Consider the following 25,421-nt stretch of genomic DNA (forward strand, 5'->3'; position numbering starts at 1 on the left):
TAAAAATATTTTCAATGAAATAATAACAAGAAATCATAAAGAATAATAATAACATGGTTTAGAATTTACGCTGAATAAAACCGGCTTGAATCTGGCCAATCAGAAATATAAAACATAAATTCAAATCACTTCTAGTTGAAATTAGTATAATACTAAATGTTTGATTGATAAATTATCTTCATTTTGGGTATTTTTTATTTAAAATTTCGTTTAAAAACATAATATTGACCTAATTCCGTTATATTTTGATGAAGTAATGGAGAACCAATTCGTTCCGAAGCGTGATATCTGAAGGTGGTAAGTATTATACTCAGTTAGTTCTTATATGAAGTACAAAAAACTGTCTATTAAAATTGCTAATTAATGAATATTGATATGTCAAACGAAACGTCAAAAGTCAAAACAAGATTCGGTGTAAAGAAATCTTCGTCGTCAAAAATGTATATAATCGAACGCTACCGTGCAGTAAGAACGAAATAAAGTGGATTGCCGAATGATACCGAACTGTCATTGTCATCAGATCTACATTGTTAAATATTGAAAGTTGAGTAACAAAGTATAAACAACAATTCTTCGTTGGTCTGCAAATTTTATATTTATCGTATGTACTAAAAAGAAAAATTCTCATCGTATTTAGTAAATCTGTATGCATTACGAATAAGACTATTTTATTTATACAAAAAACAACATCAATATAAAAAGTACAGAAAGCTGTCGTTTAAAATTGCTAATTGATATGTCAAAAGTCAAAACAAATCTTAAAACTCTTTTTCAACATTCGAGTCATAGAGTTCTTACTCCGAGTGATCGAAAATGTATATAACCGAACGCGAACCGAGCAGTAAGAACGAAATAAAGTAGATTGCCGAACGATACCCAACTGTCAGTGTCATCAGATCTATATAATCGAACGCGGTATCTGTCATTGTTGAATATTGAAAGTTCAGTAACAATTAAAGTGTAAACAACAATTTTTCATTGGTCTGCAAATTTTATATTTATAGTATGTACTAAAGAGAAAAATTCTCATCGTATTCAGTGAATTTCTATGCATTACGAATAAAACTATTTATTTTATTTACACAAAATATATAAAGTATAAAAATGTACTTAAAAGATCCAAAAAATTTATTTCGAAACGGTATGTTAATTTAAGATATTTCGTATGATTAGAGAAAGGAGTGAGATAAAAAAACATGTATATTAAAATAAAAATATTTATTATGTACAGAGTGTGACGAAAAAAACCTTAATTTTAACAAGTTACAAAACTAAATGTTGTCAATTATTGGCACGTTGGGGGCCTGCGTATTTTATAATTAAAAAATATAATTCACTATTTAACACAATAAGAAATGAAAAATAAGCAATCTAATTTTCGAAAAATAAATTTCAAAAACAAATCATTTTCCAAATTAAATGAACAGCGCTATCAAAAGTTATAATCCTCTACAACTGATTCGTTCTTCTTTGTAGTATTGCCAGCATATTTGGAGGTCATCTTCCAAGATACTAGTCTCGATACAGAAGGAAACAATTCGACGAAAGAGTTGATCAAAAACTTGGATAGGTTAGAGTATACAAAACAGTCGCTAACGAGACTTCGTTTTCCCGATACTACCACAGCAAAAGCTCTTCCAATATAATCCCCATCTAGAGCAGTATCTGTAATATCCAATCAACAAGCAAACGTGGCCCACGAACACCGAGTTCTTCTAAACGTCCAGGACGTTGGTGTGTCAACACTACAACCTACGGAAGTTCAAGATCAATTTCCAAGGCCTTAAAGGCCACACCAAGGAGTAGTGGAGGCTAAAAAAAATCTCTGAAGATGCCACAAGGATTGGGGTGGCAAACGGGATGGTCCTTGGAAGAGATATAGCGCTAGTGATATTTACATACCAAAAATATCATTATAAAGAAGAAAATAGAAGCAAAATTTCAAATATAGTACAATTTTTTTTTATTTAGAATATTTTATTAAAAATTTGAAGAAAAAAGAAGTACCAGTCTATGTATGTCTCCCCGTTAGGCTTTACTAGCTAAACTACCGGGAGTTCGCGGTGGCAGCCTCCTTCTACCGGCTAACAATCTGTTCAACCCTTTCGGTTCTTCTGTTGTCGTACTAGAACTAGGAGGCGAAGCTTCGGTTTCGTCTTCTTCCGGTTCCGAAGAGGCTTCGGTAGCCGACGATTCTTGTGGAGCTTCACTAGACGGAGCTTCCGTCGATTGACCTAAACGTTTTCGTCCTAATAGGGGATTTATTCTACGTACTTGAACTGGAGCACTGGCGGCGGTTTTTTGTCGAGGTTGCACCGATATGCGATTTTTATTTCGCAATCTTCCCAATGGGGAATTGTCGACGGGGGCTTGCGGTTCTTCTTGCTACAAAAAATACGCAAAACACTAATTATTACAAAGTTATATACAAAAAAATAGTACCTTGGTTTCTTGTTCGCGAGTTTCAGGTTCTTCTTCTCCTGTAACTTCGTCTTCTTGTGGAGCCGGTGGTTCGGTAGTACTTGTGGTGGTTCTACCTCTACCGCCACCGATATTAATCCTTGCGCCGGGTCTCAAAGGTCTAATACCAGCTCCCGCGTTGATCCTTCGAGGTCTTGTTGTACTACTAAAGAAAAATATACGCCAATTTAATAAAAACAACTTTTCAAATCAATATCGGAAGAATCACCTCGCTTCAACTGTAGACGCGGAAGGTTCGTCTTTGTTATCGTCACTTTCGGTAGAGGGAGCTGCCGTTGTGCGACTTCTGCTTCTCAAATTAGGGCGAGATCTTGGTAGCGAAGCTCTAGTTGGGGCGGAAGTGCTCGGCGATTCTTCTTTGGGTTCTTCTGACGGAGGCGTTGTCGTCCGGCTTCTCGATTTCGAAGCGCCGAATCGGGACCGGCTCACAGTAGGCTAAACAGCAAAATATTTCATTTTAACCAACAACAACAAATCCGCGATATACGTACCCTCGATTGGCTAACCGGTTTAGCTTCTTCTTTAACCGGTTCTTCGGCGGCTGGTGGCGCTGTCGTTCTCGTTCTTGATCTAGATCCGAAACTCGGTCTGCCGAATTTGCTCTTTTTTGGTTCTGAAACTGGTGTTTCGGTAGTCGTTGTTGTTGCGGTTGTTTTTCTACCGTTCAAATTACGTCTACCGGCTCCGAATTTGCTTCTACCGAAATTTGTAACCGCCTCGGTTGTTGGTGGAGGTGGAGGAGTAGTTGTGGTGGTTGTCGTCGTCGTCGTCGTAGTGGTAGTTGTTGTTGTTGTTGTTGTTGAAGTAGTTTCAGCTTCTAAAATCGGTTCGATTGATGCGAAATATTACAATCATATCGTTAAATCATATCTACCAGTACTAATTTCGTCAGTTGTTTGTTCAGTCGACGCGGTGGCTTCTTCTCCGTCTTCTCCGAAGAGTTTTTGCGTTCCCTGGGATATCGCGTACAAATCTAAAGCCACTTTATCCATAGGCGACATAACTGTAGTCGTTGTATCTATAATCGTCGCCGTAAAATCTTTCGTTACGGTACTGTCTTCGACGGATTCTCGCTTATCTTCGTCTTCCTCGGTCGATGGTCTTATATTAGGTTTAGAAACGGGTTCCGCGGTCTACAAATTAGATACGCGAGTCTTATACGTTTTTTTTTTTAAACGAAAATATAATTGGCGCAGTCGGTAGTACCGCAAATCGTTTTGGAATATCAAAAATATTCCTGGACCGACGTATTTGACGCTTAACGTTCTTTCTTTAAGGATTATACTCATAGTTCATCCTGCCAGTACCCGTTTCCTCTGGTTTTAGTCCTGTGAGTCATTCATTGGTAGTTATATCAATTAATTTCATTCCAAATGCGAATAATCCTATTGACTGCGCCAATTATATTTTCGTTACAAAAATATCGAATTTGTTATGAAAAACCTTTGTAATTGACCGAATTTCGATGGAAATCCTACTGACTGCGCCAGTTATAATTTTATTTCCGATAAATCGAATTTTTAACAACGAATTTCTACTTAAACAATTGAAAAACTAACGATTTCAAACAGATTGTCAGTCTTATTCGACCTAATGTGTATTTAAATGTACTAAAACCGCAACCAAAAATGATCATGTCGTAAATATTTCGAAATATATACTTATTTGAATTACCCTGTATTATTATTACTTTTTTGTTACCCTATACCTTTCCCGACACTATTTTTTAAATAAATTTTTTCATATACTGTGAATTCAAGTCGACAAAAAAATATTTTATATTCAACAATTTTTATAAACCCTGTATGTGATAAATAATTCCGTTTCTAGTTCAAATCTAACCGTCACTCCAGTGCCGATAGTTATGCAACAAATACAACAGATGTTATGACATTTGCCTATTTTAAAAAAATTTATTTTTATTTACTGTTCGATCAATTTCGATGCGCTCGTTGGGTATGGCCCCCAAAAAACGTACCGGCCCTTCTGGTAGTTCTTGCGGGAACGAAGGTTTGCCTTGATTGGCGCCTCCGTTAAAACTATCGCTATCGACCAAATCCAAAGATGGACGATGCACGTTTGCACGCGTGCGACCTCTATTGCCCTAGACGAGAAGTTATATTTATAATTATCAATATAATAGAAAAAAAAAAAGCTGAGAGATTAGTATCAGACGTGGATTTAATGAAGGTAAAATATAAATACCTGTATTTCGTCTGATACATTATCTGTATCGCTGGAAGTAGCCTCGCCTCCGGACGGCCTTCCTCTTCCTCGACCTCTAGTTACCGCTCCAGCTCCGGCGGCAGGTTTTAGTTCCTCTTCTGGTAAGGGTGTGGTGTTCAAGTTTCTACTTCTTCGGATTGAAAAGGATAATGTCGTCGTTAATATTCCAATCGATATTGAACATTAAAATCGCGATTTAACTATTTAGGTTAATGCTACTAGTCGATTTGATATGTTATGAATTTTTTTGTTAAACGACGCCATCTATTATAAAACGACGAAATTTATTGAATGATCGTTTATACATAGTGAAAGTCAGTTGAAGGTCAATTCCTTTTGTTCGACGTCATAACATACTGGGTGGTTCAAAATGATTATAATTTAGGAATAGATAATTAAGATACAATGTGTCAAATAATAATAAAAATAAAACGGTAGTAAGGCAGAGGGTTTTCGGAAATAACACAAAAATGTGGTGTATACAGAGTGGTCTATTTAAAAAGACATATATTACGAGGGTTTTCGGAAATAACACAAAATTGTAATGTATTCAGAGTGGTCTATTTAAAAAGACATATATTACGAGGGTTTTCGAAAATAACACAAAAATGTGATATACAGAGTGGTCTATTTAAAAAGACATATATTACGAGGGTTTTCGAAAATAACACAAAAATGTTATATATAGAGTGGTCTATTTAAAAAGATGTATATTACGAGGGTTTTCGAAAATAACGCAAAAATGTGGTGTATACAGAGTGGTCGATTTAAAAGACATATTACGAGGGTTTTCGGAAATAACACAAAAATGTGATATACAGAGTGGACTATTTAAAAAGACATATATTACGAGGGTTTTCGAAAATAACACAAAATTGTGATATACAGAGTGGACTATTCAAAAAGACATATATTACGAGGGTTTTCGAAAATAACACAAAAATGTGATATACAGAGTGGTCTATTTAAAAAGACGTATATTACGAGGGTTTTCGAAAATAACACAAAAATGTGATATACAGAGTGGACTATTCAAAAAGACATATATTACGAGGGTTTTCGAAAATAACACAAAAATGTGGTATATACAGAGTGGACTATTTAAAAAGACATATATTACGAGGGTTTTCGAAAATAACACAAAAATGTGATATACAGAGTGGTCTATTTAAAAAGACGTATATTACGAGGGTTTTCGAAAATAACACAAAAATGTGATATACAGAGTGGACTATTTAAAAAGACATATATTACGAGGGTTTTTCGAAAATAACACAAAAATGTGGTGTATACAGAGTGGTCTATTTAAAAAGACGTATATTACGAGGGTTTTCGAAAATAACACAAAAATGTGATATACAGAGTGGACTATTCAAAAAGACATATATTACGAGGGTTTTCGAAAATAACACAAAAATGTGATATACAGAGTGGTCTATTTAAAAAGACATATATTACGAGGGTTTTCGAAAATAACACAAAAATGTGATATACAGAGTGGTCTATTTAAAAAGACGTATATTACGAGGGTTTTCGAAAATAACACAAAAATGTGATATACAGAGTGGTCTATTTAAAAAGACGTATATTACGAGGGTTTTCGAAAATAACACAAAAATGTGATATACAGAGTGGACTATTCAAAAAGACATATATTACGAGGGTTTTCGAAAATAACACAAAAATGTGGTATATACAGAGTGGACTATTTAAAAAGACATATATTACGAGGGTTTTCGAAAATAACACAAAAATGTGATATACAGAGTGGTCTATTTAAAAAGACGTATATTACGAGGGTTTTCGAAAATAACACAAAAATGTGATATACAGAGTGGACTATTCAAAAAGACATATATTACGAGGGTTTTCGAAAATAACACAAAAATGTGATATACAGAGTGGACTATTCAAAAAGACATATATTACGAGGGTTTTCGAAAATAACACAAAAATGTGATATACAGAGTGGTCTATTTAAAAAGACGTATATTACGAGGGTTTTCGAAAATAACACAAAAATGTGATATACAGAGTGGACTATTCAAAAAGACATATATTACGAGGGTTTTCGAAAATAACACAAAAATGTGGTATATACAGAGTGGACTATTTAAAAAGACATATATTACGAGGGTTTTCGAAAATAACACAAAAATGTGATATACAGAGTGGACTATTCAAAAAGACATATATTACGAGGGTTTTCGAAAATAACACAAAAATGTGGTGTATACAGAGTGGTCGATTTAAAAGACATATTACGAGGGTTTTCGGAAATAACACAAAAATGTGATATACAGAGTGGACTATTTAAAAAGACATATATTACGAGGGTTTTCGAAAATAACACAAAAATGTGATATACAGAGTGGACTATTCAAAAAGACATATATTACGAGGGTTTTCGAAAATAACACAAAAATGTGATATACAGAGTGGACTATTTAAAAAGACGTATATTACGAGGGTTTTCGAAAATAACACAAAAATGTGATATACAGAGTGGACTATTTAAAAAGACATATATTACGAGGGTTTTCGAAAATAACACAAAAATGTGGTGTATACAGAGTGGTCGATTTAAAAGACATATTACGAGGGTTTTCGGAAATAACACAAAAATGTGATATACAGAGTGGACTATTTAAAAAGACATATATTACGAGGGTTTTCGAAAATAACACAAAAATGTGATATACAGAGTGGACTATTCAAAAAGACATATATTACGAGGGTTTTCGAAAATAACACAAAAATGTGATATACAGAGTGGACTATTTAAAAAGACGTATATTACGAGGGTTTTCGAAAATAACACAAAAATGTGATATACAGAGTGGACTATTTAAAAAGACGTATATTACGAGGGTTTTCGAAAATAACACGAAAACATTTTATGATATATAGAGTGGATTATTTAAAATGAGATAGAAGGCTGTATATGAAAAGAAAATACGTCATATTTTCAAATTTCAATGTTACAGGGGCGATCAAAAATCAGTAAAATCCAAAATTTCAAAAAATTACAACTCCAACTAAAAATTGCGTCTTCAAACATATCGAGTATTGTTAGAATTTTGAAAAATGTTAATTTTGATCTACGGGGTACTGAATTTCTATTACAATTTCAATTTTTTTTTCAAAAAAAAAAAGGGGGATTTGAGGGCGATATTTTGAAAAACATGCAAAAATATCCCAATCCGAGCCTTGCAGAGGAATCAAATCCTATATCGGGTCCAATCTTTGTGTATCACGCCTGTTCGAGCCCCAAACTCGAACGTATCTCCACGTCGGTAGCATCTTCTCGGTTACATCTGCAGTATAATCCACCAGGTGATACAATCGCGTTCCGGCCTTCAATCGCCTCATCTCACTATCGATAATTCGAGCGCGAATCGAATTAAATCGAGATACGGAGCAGTCCAATCGGCTCCGCTACCCAAATATCGTATCGAACGCCGATTCGCGAGAATCTGGATCGTGCATAAGTCACGCCAAAATACGGGCGTGTTACCATCGAATTTTGAACTTTGATTCGAGCACGCGCTCGAATCCCTGAAACAATTCAACTTACCTCGGAGGAAATCTGGTATTCGCCGGTAATCGTTCGTCGTCGTCGACCGTCTCCTCTTCCCCCAATTGTTTACCACGTTTGCCGCTACCTCTGGACGGGAGAATTTCGTTGGTTTCGGCGACGGGTTTCTGTTTATCCCCGCGCGTCGGTATTCGGTTCCTCGCCGGACCGTCGTGGGCATTGGTTATCTGTCACAGATACGAACAAACATTGAAACAAAAAAAAAAAACAACCCCGACACACGATCGAAAGGAATTCTTACGGGCTTATCTTTGGGATCGTCCTCGTCGTAATAATAATAAACGTATTCGTATTCGTATTCTTGACCGTTCGGTCCTTTTTTAATTTGGATTCTGGATCTGGTGTTGTCGCTGGCGGCTCCGAAGAGCGGCACGTCGTCTACGACGGGCTTCGGGGCCGATTTTCCCGTTGTGAGTACGGGACTCGGGGTGGTTACGGATTTTTTCACTCTTCCGCCGCCGCCTCTTCGATTCAACGACTTTTCGGTCGTGGAGGTGACTTCCAACCCCGAAGATTGATACCTGGAAGCAAAAATTTATGAAGCGATCGCTCTCCATTCGATCGGTACACGTCTTACTTAGCTAATAAAGCCTTTACGTCGATTTTCGTAGCACCGGGAGGCGCCGGAGCCGGGGCTTTACTTTGCGCTTCCCTTTTCTGTTTAATCCCGGTGTAGTTTTTATCGTCTTCTTCCAGGGTATAGGTTAGGGAAGGTGGTAATTTGTGAGCGGTTTCGAATTGTTTGTATTCTCGCAGAGGTTTTTCGTTTCGTGTTATCGGTTTCGCGTCATCGCCGACCGATTGGACGAAGACGTATTCTTCGCCTGGTTTCGGTTCGGTTATCAATTCCGGTATCGTGGGATAAGCTTCGGTTGCCGCCAATACGCAGATCAATCTATGGATAAATTAAAACACGATTTAGAACCTTCAACGCTAGCACCAGGAATGTACGAACCCGAGTTCACGAATTCAGACTGGAGTCACCCGAAGACGCCGAGACTAAATTTGGGAGCGTATAACGAAAATTTCTGATCAACAGTTCAGTCCAGATCAATGATTTGAAGTGCCATCGTCGAGAGTCGTGCTAAAGTCACGCCATAAACAAAAATCACGAGGACTTAACTCTGGAGATCGAAGAGGCTAATGCGGGCGTCTCGACTCGATTTCGATCACTAGTTTTTAAGGTACGGACCGAGGAAATTTTGTTGGAGGAAAGATCCATCTCGATTTAATGCCAACAATCATCCTCGTGAGTTTTTTGACGGACGAAATAAATTGTTTTGATGAGGATCATCGCCGAACTGGCCTATTATGAATGTGTACGGAAAAAATCGCGCCCGAGGGGCGATTGAGGCTCGAAAAATGACTTTCTTCGGTTTCTTCGACGAAGGTCACGCTTTGACCTTGAAAAACGAAGAAATTTCTCCTCATCTTTCACTCTCTCGACGTACGCGAGGATTTGGCTCGCCTACAAAGTTTCGAGGGAGTCACTGACACCTGACGATGGCTCTTCATGTAACAAATGATATCGAAAGTGGTGACCCGGTTGGGTGAAGTAAATTTTGAGACGTGGCAGACGGGATACGCGAAATATCCACACTAGATGATGAATGGTTATTAGAAACGTAACGGTTTATGAAAAAAAAAAATTAAAATCCGATTGATGATGTAATTATTACAAAAATTTTCATAATCTCGTGTATATTAATACGATTTTATTATTAATTCTTCATCGGTTGATAAAAAAATTTACTCGGATTTCATTTGTAGGATATACAGGGTGTGAATAATTCGATAAAATTATCATCTTTTTCATTTCGAATCGGTTTTTATCTAAACTAGTGTTTCATCAATTTACCGCTTAAAAATCCTTTTTTAAAGTGAATTACTCATCAACAAGGCTTTCAATCCTTTGGATTTTCGCTTTTAGCGCTTTAAAATCCTTTTTTAAAGTGAATTACTCATCAACAAGGCTTTCAATCCTTTGGATTTTCGCTTTTAGCGCTTTAAAATCCTTTTTTAAAGTGAATTACTCATCAACAAGGCTTTCAATCCTTTGGATTTTCGCTTTTAGCGCTTTAAAATCCTTTTTTAAAGTGAATTACTCATCAATAAGGCTTTAAATCCTTAAATAATCGTTTTTAGCGCTTTAAAAACCTTTTTTAAAGTGGATTACTCATCAAAAAGCGTTTCAATCTTTTGTTTTTTCACTTTTAGCGCTTTAAAATCCTTTTTTGAGGTGGATTACTCATCAATAAGGCTTTAAATCCTTAAATAATCGTTTTTAGCGCTTTAAAAACCTTTTTTAAAGTGGATTACTCATCAAAAAGCGTTTCAATCTTTTGTTTTTTCACTTTTAGCGCTTTAAAATCCTTTTTTGAGGTGGATTACTCATCAATAAGGCTTTAAATCCTTAAATAATCGTTTTTAGCGCTTTAAAAACCTTTTTTAAAGTGAATTACTCATCAATAAGGCTTTAAATCCTTAAATAATCGTTTTTGGCGCTTTAAAAACCTTTTTTAAAGTGAATTACTCATCAATAAGGCTTTAAATCCTTAAATAATCGTTTTTAGCGCTTTAAAAACCTTTTTTAAAGTGAATTACTTATCAATAAGGCTTTAAATCCTTAAATAATCATTTTTAGCGCTTTAAAAACCCTTTTTAAAGTGAATTACTCATCAAAAAGCGTTTCAATCTTTTGTTTTTTCACTTTTAGCGCTTTAAAATCCTTTTTTGAGGTGGATTACTCATCAATAAGGCTTTAAATCCTTAAATAATCGTTTTTAGCGCTTTAAAAACCTTTTTTAAAGTGGATTACTCATCAAAAAGCGTTTCAATCTTCTGTTTTTTCACTTTTAGCGCTTTAAAATCCTTTTTTGAGGTGGATTACTCATCAATAAGGCTTTAAATCCTTAAATAATCGTTTTTGGCGCTTTAAAAACCTTTTTTAAAGTGAATTACTCATCAAAAAGCGTTTCAATCTTTTGTTTTTTCACTTTTAGCGCTTTAAAATCCTTTTTTGAGGTGGATTACTCATCAATAAGGCTTTAAATCCTTAAATAATCGTTTTTAGCGCTTTAAAAACCTTTTTTAAAGTGGATTACTCATCAAAAAGCGTTTCAATCTTTTGTTTTTTCACTTTTAGCGCTTTAAAATCCTTTTTTGAGGTGGATTACTCATCAATAAGGCTTTAAATCCTTAAATAATCGTTTTTGGCGCTTTAAAAACCTTTTTTAAAGTGAATTACTCATCAAAAAGCGTTTCAATCTTTTGTTTTTTCACTTTTAGCGCTTTAAAATCCTTTTTTGAGGTGGATTACTCATCAATAAGGCTTTAAATCCTTAAATAATCGTTTTTGGCGCTTTAAAAACCTTTTTTAAAGTGAATTACTCATCAAAAAGCGTTTCAATCTTTTATTTTTTCACTTTTAGCGCTTTAAAATCCTTTTTTGAGGTGGATTACTCATCAATAAGGCTTTAAATCCTTAAATAATCGTTTTTGGCGCTTTAAAAACCTTTTTTAAAGTGAATTACTCATCAAAAAGCGTTTCAATCTTTTGTTTTTTCACTTTTAGCGCTTTAAAATCCTTTTTTGAGGTAGATTACTCATCAATAAGGCTTTAAATCCTTAAATAATCGTTTTTGGCGCTTTAAAAACCTTTTTTAAAGTGAATTACTCATCAAAAAGCGTTTCAATCTTTTGTTTTTTCACTTTTAGCGCTTTAAAATCCTTTTTTGAGGTGGATTACTCATCAATAAGGCTTTAAAACCTTAAATAATCGTTTTTAGCGCTTTAAAAACCTTTTTTAAAGTGAATTACTCATCAAAAAGCGTTTCAATCTTTTGGATTTTCGCTTTTAACGCTTTAAAATCCTTTTTTGAGGTGGATTACTCATCAATAAGGCTTTAAATCCTTAAATAATCGTTTTTGGCGCTTTAAAAACCTTTTTTAAAGTGGATTACTCATCAAAAAGCGTTTCAATCTTCTGTTTTTTCACTTTTAGCGCTTTAAAATCCTTTTTTGAGGTGGATTACTCATCAATAAGGCTTTAAATCCTTAAATAATCGTTTTTGGCGCTTTAAAAACCTTTTTTAAAGTGAATTACTCATCAAAAAGCGTTTCAATCTTTTGTTTTTTCACTTTTAGCGCTTTAAAATCCTTTTTTGAGGTGGATTACTCATCAATAAGGCTTTAAATCCTTAAATAATCGTTTTTGGCGCTTTAAAAACCTTTTTTAAAGTGAATTACTCATCAAAAAGCGTTTCAATCTTTTGTTTTTTCACTTTTAGCGCTTTAAAATCCTTTTTTGAGGTGGATTACTCATCAATAAGGCTTTAAAACCTTAAATAATCGTTTTTAGCGCTTTAAAAACCTTTTTTAAAGTGAATTACTCATCAAAAAGCGTTTCAATCTTTTGGATTTTCGCTTTTAGCGCTTTAAAATCCTTTTTTGAGGTGGATTACTCATATCAAGCATTTCAATCCTTCAGATTATCGTTTTTAGCGCTTTAAAATCCTTTTTTGAGGTGGATTACTCATCAACAAGCTTTTAAATCCTTTAGATTATCGTTTTTAGCGCTTTCAAATCCTTTTTTTATCTGGATTACTCATATCAAGCGTTTCAATCCTTTAGATTATCGTTCTTAGCGCTTTAAAATCCTTTTTTGAGGTGGATTACTCATATTAAGCGTTTCAATCCTTTGGATTATCGTTTTTAGCGCTTTAAAATCCTTTTTTAAAGTGAATTACTCACTATTAAGGCTTTAAATCCTTTAGATAATCGTTTTTAGCGCTTTAAAATCCTTTTTTGAATGATCTTTTATAAAAAAAAATGCGCCAAAAATGTTTGTTCATAAATAATCAAAGTCTTGAATCATTTAAATCGAACTGATTGATTATTTTTGTTAATATTCTGTAGTATGTTGCGTCCAGTGAAAAATACGATTACTTTCAATGGAACTATGCACTTTCATCTAGTAAAACCGCATGTCGAAATCATTCAAATTATCATTTTTGTTCATAATCTCACCAATTAACTTTTTGTGTAACTCGGTAACTAGTTTTCATAATATTTTACTTTAAAGTAAAAAAATCACGTTTCACCGAAATAATAATTCAAAAATAAAGTCGTTTTCAAATAGATCTCAAATCGAATTTAAGTTGTTTTCGACTTCCCTGTTCGCTTTTCCCCGCGATAACTCAATAGGGTTGAGGTCTGGCGATTGCGGCGGACAAATTATCACTTTCCACTGCATTCTTCTTTCTAATTCATTCAAACACTTCGAGATATCCTTGGGATCGTTGTTACCGGCTGGTTCGTACAATATTTTCAAAATAATTCCTTCGGAACATCCCCAGATCCATCCATCTTCATGCAGCTTCATTGAATCGAGCTGCTAACTCTGGGCCGGATCAATACAATCAGTTTGTCTTCTTCGAGGCCGCCCTCGACGTTTTCTATCGTATTTTTGGTTTACTGGACTCTAGAGGGATGTAGGTATGTTGGTTTTTCCTTTGTCGTGAAACGTCGCACCGAGTTAACCGAATGGGTCAAGCATCGGTCGGTCAGGGGTCGAAGGAATATCGTTTTATTGAGAAAGTCGCGAATATACTATATTAAATAAACTATTTAACTATACGATCATTCCTGAATGTACAATAACTCCCTTTTAGATGTTTAACGTAATTTTTATTAACCTCGTCCTTTACGTAGGTTCAACTTAGTTCATATTGGCTTTTTATGACCTTTCGAGGTTATAAACCACCATATCCGGTGATTGCACGCCTTTTCCTTCACAAACAGTTTATATTTGTTTAAATAGATTGTTTTACGAGGTGCATTTAGAAATTAAGTAACTCATACAAAAATTTCAACAAACAAACCCTAAAAAACTAACCGGATGTGGTGGTTTAAATCCCCCGAAAGTCATAAAAAGCGAATATGAACTAAGTTGAACCTACGGAGAGGACAAGGTTAATAAAAATTACGTTAAAACATCTAAAAGGGAGTTAATGTGCATTTAGGAAAAAAAAAATATAAAACACAATCCGTATAATTAAACGAAACGCGATTTGTTTAATTAAATCTCAGTTAAAAACCTCAAGTAGATAGTTTTTACTTTTATATTCGACTTAATACCGTCCTGTATTTGAAATCCTCAATGTACTTTTCAAGGATTTTACTTTTACTCTTCTCGAGCTAGCTAATTGATGAACCGGTACGAAAGTATCGCTGCGAACGTGTGGTATTGAGCTTTCGGATTTTTTTTATATGCAGTTCAATCACGAAATGCTTAGAAGATTACCATAAACATAAATTATATAACGGTTTGCTTAGTAGTACCGGGCGGGCGACTAAGGTGGAAAAAATACCCTCGAGAAAACCTATCAGGGTATGTTTGTTCCAAAAAAAACCATAAAAGTTCTTTACACTTTACACTACACTAACTTCTAATATCACTATCACTTAAATAATTTATTGAAATGTCGAAATATATCGGAGAAGAATTCTAGAACTGTAAATAAACCGCTTGCTATAATGAAAAGTTGTATAAGAAGTAAACATCAAACGAATTCCGGGTATTTGCCTTTGCCGAATTTTATAATTCCATAATATCGGAACAGGGAGGGCTTAAGGACTCATTTCGCGAACTTTTACCAGGAAATGATGTACCAGGAGACTATTATGTTGCAAGGACGTGTCACGACGAATCACACGATCGTGTGACGACGTTTTGATGATTCTGAACGTTGTTTGGTGACGTAACAAATCATATTAATTGCGTCGATATGTGTTGGTGGAAAAAAACGATAAAAGTTCTTTACACTTTACACTACACTAACTTCTAATATCACTATCACTTAAATAATTTATTGAAATATCGGAATATATCGGAGAAGAATTCTAGAACTGTAAATAAACCGCCTGCTATAATGAAAAGTTGTATAAAAAGTAAACATTAAACGAATTCCGGGTATTTGCGTTTGCCGAATTTTAGAATTCCATAATATCGAAACAGGGATGGCTTTAGGAAACATTTCGCGAGCTTTTATGATGTACCAGGAGACTATCATGTTACAAGGACATGTCACGACGAATCACACTTTACACTACACTAACTTCTAATAAAATTCGCTTATCACTATCACTTAAATAATTTATTGAAATGTCGAAATATGTCGAAGAAAAACCAACTGTTTCGACAAGATTCACAAATCTATGGTGACGATGGTTAAATCGCTTCCCCATCCATCGTATAGTCCGTATTTGACCCCCAGTGACTAATGAAGAAGCAATTGGTGAAACCGCTCTTACATAGTTGCCAGATTTTAACTTATTTAACTAAGTAACTATATTTAAATTAAATTTGAAAGATAATAATATTATTTTCTACGTGGTTACGTAAATATTCAAATGTTTTTTTTACCAACTTTCTCCACGACTATGGTGAAAATCTTCATCAAGAATGTCACTTTATGGAATAACAAATTGGATTGTGTGTTTACGAAATATTCGATACCGAATGTCATTTCGGACGCTTCGAAGAAGGAAATTAATTAAAAAAAAAAGTAGTAGATTTTGATTCGCTACCATTTTTGTAAAATTGGAACAATTTGTGATTAACGTTTCCATTGATAGCACGTGTTTTATGTAATATTAAGTAATATTATGTTGGAAAGAGAGACAAAAATACGATTTTTTATTTTTGTACATGAAAAAAAAACGCACGTTTCATTAAAACCTGAAGAAACGGGATCTATATCTAGTTCATACTGTATTCGTCCGTCTCTAGGATTGATTTAAACGTTAAAAACTTCGTCAGGAATATCGTAAATTATGTAATGGCATTCTGTGGTTTTATTTGATCAAAATTGGGGTTCTTTGAATTGAATTTTTACCAAAAATTGGCTTTTCAAGTCAATTTATTTAAAAATTGGCTTATCAAGTCTATTTGTTCAAAAATTGGGATTCTGTGGTTCTAAAATTGGTTTTATCATTGTAATTGTATCACAAAATAGACTTTTTCGAATAAAATTCGTTCAAAAATTGGCATTTTGTGGTTCTGTTTGATCAAAATTGGGGTTTTTGAATTGAATTTTTACCAAAAATTGGCTTATCAAGACTATTTAATCAAAAATTGGCTTATTAAGTCTATTTGTTCAAAAATTGGGTATCTGTGATTCAAAAATTGGTTTTATCATTGTAATTGTGTCACAAAATGAACTTTTTCGAATAAAATTCGTTCGAAATTGGCATTTTGTGGTTCTGTTTGATCAAAATTGGGGTTTTTGAATTGAATTTTTACCAAAAATTGGCTTATCAAGACTATTTAATCAAAAATTGGCTTATTAAGTCTATTTGTTCAAAAATTGGGTATCTGTGATTCAAAAATTGGTTTTATCATTGTAATTGTGTCACAAAATGAACTTTTTCGAATAAAATTCGTTCGAAATTGGCATTTTGTGGTTCTGTTTGATCAAAATTGGGGTTTTTGAATTGAATTTTTACCAAAAATTGGCTTATCAAGACTATTTAATCAAAAATTGGCTTATTAAGTCTATTTGTTCAAAAATTGGGTATCTGTGATTCAAAAATTGGTTTTATCATTGTAATTGTGTCACAAAATGAACTTTTTCTAATAAAATTCGTTCAAAAATTGGCATTTTGTGGTTCTGTTTGATCAAAATTGGGGTTTTTGAATTGAATTTTTACCAAAAATTGGCTTATCAAGACTATTTAATCAAAAATTGGCTTATTAAGTGTATTTGTTCAAAAATTGGGTATCTGTGATTCAAAAATTGGTTTTATCATTGTAATTGTGTCACAAAATGAACTTTTTCGAATAAAATTCGTTCGAAAATTGGCATTTTGTGGTTCTATTTTATCAAAATTGGGGTTTTTGAATGAATTTTTACCGAAAATTGGCTTATCAAGACTATTTAATCAAAAATTGGCTTATTAAGTCTATTTGTTCAAAAATTGGGTATCTGTGATTCAAAAATTGGTTTTATCATTGTAATTGTGTCACAAAATGAACTTTTTCGAATAAAATTCGTTCGAAATTGGCATTTTGTGGTTCTGTTTGATCAAAATTGGGGTTTTTGAATTGAATTTTTACCAAAAATTGGCTTATCAAGACTATTTAATCAAAAATTGGCTTATTAAGTCTATTTGTTCAAAAATTGGGATTCTGTGGTTCAAAAATTGGTTTTATCATTGTAATTGTATCACAAAATAGACTTTTTCGAATAAAATTCGTTCAAAAATTGGCATTTTGTGGTTCTGTTTGATCAAAATTGGGGTTTTTGAATTGAATTTTTACCAAAAATTGGCTTTTCAAGTCAATTTATTTAAAAATTGGCTTATCAAGTCTATTTGTTCAAAAATTGGGTATCTGTGGTTCTAAAATTGGTTTTATCATTGTAATTGTGTCACAAAATGAACTTTTTCGAATAAAATTCGTTCGAAAATTGGCATTTTGTGGTTCTATTTTATCAAAATTGGGGTTTTTGAATGAATTTTTACCGAAAATTGGCTTATCAAGACTATTTAATCAAAAATTGGCTTATTAAGTCTATTTGTTCAAAAATTGGGTATCTGTGATTCAAAAATTGGTTTTATCATTGTAATTGTGTCACAAAATGAACTTTTTCGAATAAAATTCGTTCGAAATTGGCATTTTGTGGTTCTGTTTGATCAAAATTGGGGTTTTTGAATTGAATTTTTACCAAAAATTGGCTTATCAAGACTATTTAATCAAAAATTGGCTTATTAAGTGTATTTGTTCAAAAATTGGGTATCTGTGATTCAAAAATTGGTTTTATCATTGTAATTGTGTCACAAAATGAACTTTTTCGAATAAAATTCGTTCGAAAATTGGCATTTTGTGGTTCTATTTTATCAAAATTGGGGTTTTTGAATGAATTTTTACCGAAAATTGGCTTATCAAGACTATTTAATCAAAAATTGGCTTATTAAGTCTATTTGTTCAAAAATTGGGTATCTGTGATTCAAAAATTGGTTTTATCATTGTAATTGTGTCACAAAATGAACTTTTTCGAATAAAATTCGTTCGAAATTGGCATTTTGTGGTTCTGTTTGATCAAAATTGGGGTTTTTGAATTGAATTTTTACCAAAAATTGGCTTATCAAGACTATTTAATCAAAAATTGGCTTATTAAGTCTATTTGTTCAAAAATTGGGATTCTGTGGTTCAAAAATTGGTTTTATCATTGTAATTGTATCACAAAATAGACTTTTTCGAATAAAATTCGTTCAAAAATTGGCATTTTGTGGTTCTGTTTGATCAAAATTGGGGTTTTTGAATTGAATTTTTACCAAAAATTGGCTTTTCAAGTCAATTTATTTAAAAATTGGCTTATCAAGTCTATTTGTTCAAAAATTGGGTATCTGTGGTTCTAAAATTGGTTTTATCATTGTAATTGTATCACAAAATAGACTTTTTCGAATAAAATTCGTTCAAAAATTGGCATTTTGTGGTTCTGTTTGATCAAAATTGGGGTTTTTGAATTGAATTTTTACCAAAAATTGGCTTATCAAGACTATTTAATCAAAAATTGGCTTATTAAGTCTATTTGTTCAAAAATTGGGTATCTGTGATTCAAAAATTGGTTTTATCATTGTAATTGTGTCACAAAATGAACTTTTTCGAATAAAATTCGTTCGAAAATTGGCATTTTGTGGTTCTGTTTGATCAAAATTGGGGTTTTTGAATTGAATTTTTACCAAAAATTGGCTTATCAAGACTATTTAATCAAAAATTGGCTTATTAAGTCTATTTGTTCAAAAATTGGGTATCTGTGATTCAAAAATTGGTTTTATCATTGTAATTGTGTCACAAAATGAACTTTTTCGAATAAAATTCGTTCGAAAATTGGCATTTTGTGGTTCTGTTTGATCAAAATTGGGGTTCTTTGAATTGAATTTTTACCAAAAATTGGCTTTTCAAGTCAATTTATTTAAAAATTGGCTTATCAAGTCTATTTGTTCAAAAATTGGGATTCTGTGGTTCTAAAATTGGTTTTATCATTGTAATTGTATCACAAAATAGACTTTTTCGAATAAAATTCGTTCAAAAATTGGCATTTTGTGGTTCTGTTTGATCAAAATTGGGGTTTTTGAATTGAATTTTTACCAAAAATTGGCTTATCAAGACTATTTAATCAAAAATTGGCTTATTAAGTCTATTTGTTCAAAAATTGGGTATCTGTGATTCAAAAATTGGTTTTATCATTGTAATTGTGTCACAAAATGAACTTTTTCGAATAAAATTCGTTCGAAAATTGGCATTTTGTGGTTCTGTTTGATCAAAATTGGGGTTCTTTGAATTGAATTTTTACCAAAAATTGGCTTTTCAAGTCAATTTATTTAAAAATTGGCTTATCAAGTCTATTTGTTCAAAAATTGGGATTCTGTGGTTCTAAAATTGGTTTTATCATTGTAATTGTGTCACAAAATGAACTTTTTCGAATAAAATTCGTTCGAAAATTGGCATTTTGTGGTTCTGTTTGATCAAAATTGGGGTTTTTGAATTGAATTTTTACCAAAAATTGGCTTATCAAGACTATTTAATCAAAAATTGGCTTATTAAGTGTATTTGTTCAAAAATTGGGTATCTGTGATTCAAAAATTGGTTTTATCATTGTAATTGTGTCACAAAATGAACTTTTTCGAATAAAATTCGTTCGAAAATTGGCATTTTGTGGTTCTATTTTATCAAAATTGGGGTTTTTGAATGAATTTTTACCAAAAATTGGCTTATCAAGACTATTTAATCAAAAATTGGCTTATTAAGTCTATTTGTTCAAAAATTGGGTATCTGTGATTCAAAAATTGGTTTTATCATTGTAATTGTGTCACAAAATGAACTTTTTCGAATAAAATTCGTTCGAAAATTGGCATTTTGTGGTTCTGTTTGATCAAAATTGGGGTTCTTTGAATTGAATTTTTACCAAAAATTGGCTTTTCAAGTCAATTTATTTAAAAATTGGCTTATCAAGTCTATTTGTTCAAAAATTGGGATTCTGTGGTTCTAAAATTGGTTTTATCATTGTAATTGTATCACAAAATAGACTTTTTCGAATAAAATTCGTTCAAAAATTGGCATTTTGTGGTTCTGTTTGATCAAAATTGGGGTTTTTGAATTGAATTTTTACCAAAAATTGGCTTATCAAGACTATTTAATCAAAAATTGGCTTATTAAGTCTATTTGTTCAAAAATTGGGTATCTGTGATTCAAAAATTGGTTTTATCATTGTAATTGTGTCACAAAATGAACTTTTTCGAATAAAATTCGTTCGAAAATTGGCATTTTGTGGTTCTGTTTGATCAAAATTGGGGTTTTTGAATTGAATTTTTACCAAAAATTGGCTTATCAAGACTATTTAATCAAAAATTGGCTTATTAAGTGTATTTGTTCAAAAATTGGGTATCTGTGATTCAAAAATTGGTTTTATCATTGTAATTGTGTCACAAAATGAACTTTTTCGAATAAAATTCGTTCGAAAATTGGCATTTTGTGGTTCTGTTTGATCAAAATTGGGGTTTTTGAATTGAATTTTTACCAAAAATTGGCTTATCAAGACTATTTAATCAAAAATTGGCTTATTAAGTGTATTTGTTCAAAAATTGGGTATCTGTGATTCAAAAATTGGTTTTATCATTGTAATTGTGTCACAAAATGAACTTTTTCGAATAAAATTCGTTCGAAAATTGGCATTTTGTGGTTCTGTTTGATCAAAATTGGGGTTTTTGAATTGAATTTTTACCAAAAATTGGCTTATCAAGACTATTTAATCAAAAATTGGCTTATTAAGTGTATTTGTTCAAAAATTGGGTATCTGTGATTCAAAAATTGGTTTTATCATTGTAATTGTGTCACAAAATGAACTTTTTCGAATAAAATTCGTTCGAAAATTGGCATTTTGTGGTTCTATTTTATCAAAATTGGGGTTTTTGAATGAATTTTTACCGAAAATTGGCTTATCAAGACTATTTAATCAAAAATTGGCTTATTAAGTCTATTTGTTCAAAAATTGGGTATCTGTGATTCAAAAATTGGTTTTATCATTGTAATTGTGTCACAAAATGAACTTTTTCGAATAAAATTCGTTCGAAAATTGGCATTTTGTGGTTCTATTTTATCAAAATTGGGGTTTTTGAATGAATTTTTACCGAAAATTGGCTTTTCAAGTCAATTTATTTAAAATATGGTTTTTTTAGGTTCATTTGTTACAAAAATGACTCGTTTGAGTCGATTGTGACCAAAAATTAGCTTCTCTGGAAACTATTTCATTTAAAATTGGCTCTCCACGTCCAGTTTGTACAGAAAAATCACTTTGCCGAATTCGATTCGTTCAAAAAATGGCCGAGTTGGGAGAAATTAGCTCACTCAGTTCTATTAGTTCAAAAATTGGTTTCCGCGTTTTAATATTGTCACAAATTGGCTTGGAAGTACAAATTGGTTAAAAATATTGTTTCTCAGGTCAAATTTTTCCAAAAATGGATTTAATGAGTTAATTTTGATCAAAAAATGATTTTGTTCAAGAATAATTTGTGTAAAATTTTTCTGAATTTAATTTAGTCAATAGCTGACTTTTCAATTCAATTTCGCAATAAAAAATTGTTTGGTTTAATGAGAATAGATAACAGCTTTTGGTATTTCAAATTGATTTAATTCAGTTGCTCCAGACAAAAATTGTGCACAGCAGGATTTTGCAAACAAAACTAATAACCGATAATAACTTACCTACACTAAATTTCGATTTGAATTAGCAGTAAAAATTCAACAGTTACGAATGGAATGAAAGGTTATTATTCCGTTAGGCAGCGTATTACATAATAATTGCTTTGACATTTAAAACTTGTCGTAAATTCCTGCGAGGACAATAGAAATAAACTATCCGTAATTAATACAATAAAACAAATTCATGAAGAGATAATGCAGACAGTTTAAAATAAATGACTTGAATTATAGGAAACGAAAGAAAAAATAAGAATACTAATAAAACTAATCAACAATCATAAACCAATTTTTGTCGTATTTACAACCTATCAACCACGTATAATAATACGTAATGCAATATAATAAATTATATACTTACTCGATATTCTTTCACAAATCCCAATAACAAAATAAAACTCAACAAAACAGATAATGTTCTAACTTAACCTCACATTATTATAACTTCAACAATAAACTTTTCAAATTATTTTACACCAAAATGGCGGTGACACATTTCAATAGTGTTGTCATTTCTCATTACGTAAAAACTAATTCCCGATAAGGTGAAGAATATAAATCTGAATATTTACTTGATAAATATTATAATTAAAGTCAATTATACTCATTAGCTTAATGAATTACTTCAATTATAATAAAATAAAAGAGGCTTTCACCTACTATTCAAATCAATAGATCTATGGTTTTTTAAACAGAAGGAAATTGTAACAATTATAGTACTTATGCATATAACATATACGAATCATAATCGATACAATCGAACGTCTTGGTTTCATATATTATACAATGTTGTCGATTTGTAAATATATTTGACAGTATCACAATATAAATAAGATTTAAGAAATAACACTTTTTTACGTTTTGCAATACATAAGAATTTAAATAATGACTATTACTGTTATTTTATTCATTATTCATAGATTGCCGCACCTTATTTTGTAAAAAAAATCCTTTGTAAATGTCAACGATACGCTATACGCAGAAAAATAATTCTACTGAATCAGTAAGATGTTGTGAAAGTACGTATTGAATCATTTTTGGTATACGCTACATAACTTCTAATGTATCCTTTCTTTACATATGAATTAAATGTCACGGCGTATACGGGGTGATGATCTTTACGTGATTAAATTATTATTTTTCATCACAAAACGTGAGATAATTATATTTGACGTTGTTGCCAAGCTTATAAGGTTGATTTTCTATTAAATTAACGCCATCTTGGCTAAAGGTACGCAGTTAATGTAAAGCGGGTAGCATACACTAAGTCTGTGGGAAGGATTCTACATTCTTTTCATTGGCTAAAGATATTTCCAACTCATAACCGGTTCCGGTAGCTTTTCGTTAATTTGACACATTCTTCAATAATTATGGAAACTTTCATATCTTCGTGGAGTACTTAATTATACTTTTAAGATATTCGAAATAACAAAATAGGCTTGTCAATCAAGCCATGTTGTAATATTATTTATACTATATATGTTTACATAAAGTTAGATATTTTTTTATGGATTTTTTAATTGAGATTGTACTAGAGCGTTTTTATGTGAGGTTAGAGTTGCTATACCATCCAGAAATATTATTGGAGTATTGACGTTTGTTGTAATAAGTTTAGCAGATATAAAATAATTCCTATTTTATTAAAACTGTCTGCAGTTTAAAATTCAGTTTAATTCTGTACAAACCTTTGGATAATATTAATGAATAATACGAGGGCTGTTGCTTAAGTTGTGATATATGGTAAAACTGACGTGAAAATGTCAAATTTGACATTGTAATCATGAAGTTTGACATTTTTAACGAACTTCCTTCTTTAAGGACGAAACTTATTAAAAGTAGTTTAAGCATTACGTTGTATAATGACCATATTTTGTTATAAAAATTCAATAAATGACATGAAATTTTTCCCAAATTAATTATTTATAGAAATAACTTTAAAATTACAAAAAAAAATTGATTGACTATATAATATCGTGTATACAATGTAGTTAATGAAATAATAAATCGTAATGAGTATGTGAAAATGGTTTTTATTACTTACACGATAAGGTTTTTTGCCATAGCGCTTTTTTAACCTCCAAACGAAGCAGTCAGAGACACAATAAAAGAACTAACACTTTATGTATCACAACGAGGAATATTATGAGTCACTTCGCACTCAGCAGCGCCGCATAATCAGTACTGAAACGTCGATTCTTCGATACAGAAAGGACTGAAATGAGAAGGCGACTTTCGCTCTTTTGCCAACAAATTACGCGGTAAGAGGATTGCCACCGCCAACTCACCTCTTATATATCGAAGATTCTTCGTGGGTACCGATGATATACAAGAAAACAGTGGCGGCTGGTGGTGAAAAAAATTAAATATTCTGACCTTGAGTCTCTGAGGACGATAAAATGGTTATCGAAACGCGCCCGAGACAGTGTAATTGTGAGTGTTGGTGTTGTGGTAATGTAAACAGTGTGTTTAGTATGAATATCACTAACGGTTCCAGAAATTCCAATTTAGTAAATGTTTCCGTCCGGTGGCGCTTGGATTTGAATATGCCATTTTGTAAATCGACCCAAAAGAAGTCGAAAATGAAGAATAAAATTTTTCGATATCTCGCTTCGTTTTCGAGATATCTCCTAACCTAACCTAACTTAACCTAACCTAACTTTCTCGTGGTGCACTTTGAGTGTAAAAAGTTCAAAAATCGTGAATTTTTTACAGTCAGTTTTTAGTATACTTTTGTCTAAAAACTTTTTTCGAATAATGCATACTTTTTGAGTTATTAATTTTTTTGGAAAAAAATTAGACCCTTATAAATTAATTTTTCACGAGAATACCCTTAAAGTTATGAAAATAGTTTCTACTCGGTTACTTTTAGCAAAGTCAGACGTATTTGAATCTATGTTGAAAAATTATTCATTTTATACGGGGTGTGTATAAAAAGTATTCAAAGTTTTTACTTCATAAATATCAAATTTCTTAATTTTTTCAAATAGAACCACCCGGTTTTTTCTATTTTAATGCATTCAGGGGTGAAAAATAAAGGAAATTCATATAAACTTTCCTATCTCTAAACCTCATCGTTATCCAGATATTAAATGTTTTCTGTAAATTCCAGCGTAGTAAATGTTTTTATCCGGTAGCACGAGTACGATTTCCGTGACGCTTAAACTTGATATGCCATTTTGTAAATCGACCCAAAATAAGTCGAAAACGAAGAATAAAATTTTTCGATATCTCGCTTCGTTTTCGAGATATCTCCTAACCTAACCTAACTTAACCTAACCTAACTTTCTCGTGGTGCACTTTGAGTGTAAAAAGTTCAAAAATCGTGAATTTTTTACAGTCAGTTTTTAGTATACT

The 25,421-nt window shown here is 32.1% G+C and overlaps 1 protein-coding gene across 2 annotated transcripts; it reads right to left on the bottom strand.

The window, feature by feature from the left end:
• Positions 1–1,203: 1,203 nt before the first annotated feature.
• LOC130898281 (mucin-5AC-like) lies at positions 1,204–24,332 on the bottom strand. Of its 2 annotated transcripts, none has more exons than XM_057807464.1 (11): positions 24,109–24,332; positions 8,883–9,200; positions 8,547–8,826; positions 8,285–8,472; positions 4,687–4,837; positions 4,409–4,585; positions 3,356–3,614; positions 2,973–3,298; positions 2,690–2,916; positions 2,443–2,626; positions 1,204–2,385 (listed from the first exon to the last, which is right to left on the bottom strand). In XM_057807464.1, exons 1-11 carry the CDS (start codon positions 24,126–24,128, stop codon positions 2,029–2,031), a joined length of 2,487 nt encoding a protein of 828 aa, XP_057663447.1. In that variant the 5' UTR covers positions 24,129–24,332; the 3' UTR covers positions 1,204–2,028. The 2 variants fall into 2 exon arrangements, with proteins under 2 accessions (XP_057663447.1, XP_057663448.1); XM_057807465.1 differs by having other exon boundaries at positions 4,460–4,585; positions 24,109–24,316.
• Positions 24,333–25,421: the final 1,089 nt, after the last annotated feature.

Source organism: Diorhabda carinulata, chromosome 9 (assembly GCF_026250575.1).
Source record: "Diorhabda carinulata isolate Delta chromosome 9, icDioCari1.1, whole genome shotgun sequence".
Classification (NCBI taxonomy): Eukaryota; Metazoa; Arthropoda; class Insecta; order Coleoptera; family Chrysomelidae; genus Diorhabda; species Diorhabda carinulata.

Excerpts from the sequence above, each read along its gene's own strand:
- LOC130898281 (XM_057807464.1), bottom strand. The coding sequence starts at position 24,128 with ATGGCAAAAAACCTTATCGT. Across the intron at positions 8,827-8,882 it reads GTAAAGGCTTTATTAGCTAA|GTATCAATCTTCGGGGTTGG; the intron begins GTAAGACGTGTA and ends TTTTGCTTCCAG. Across the intron at positions 3,299-3,355 it reads AACTGACGAAATTAGTACTG|AAGCTGAAACTACTTCAACA; the intron begins GTAGATATGATT and ends AACCGATTTTAG.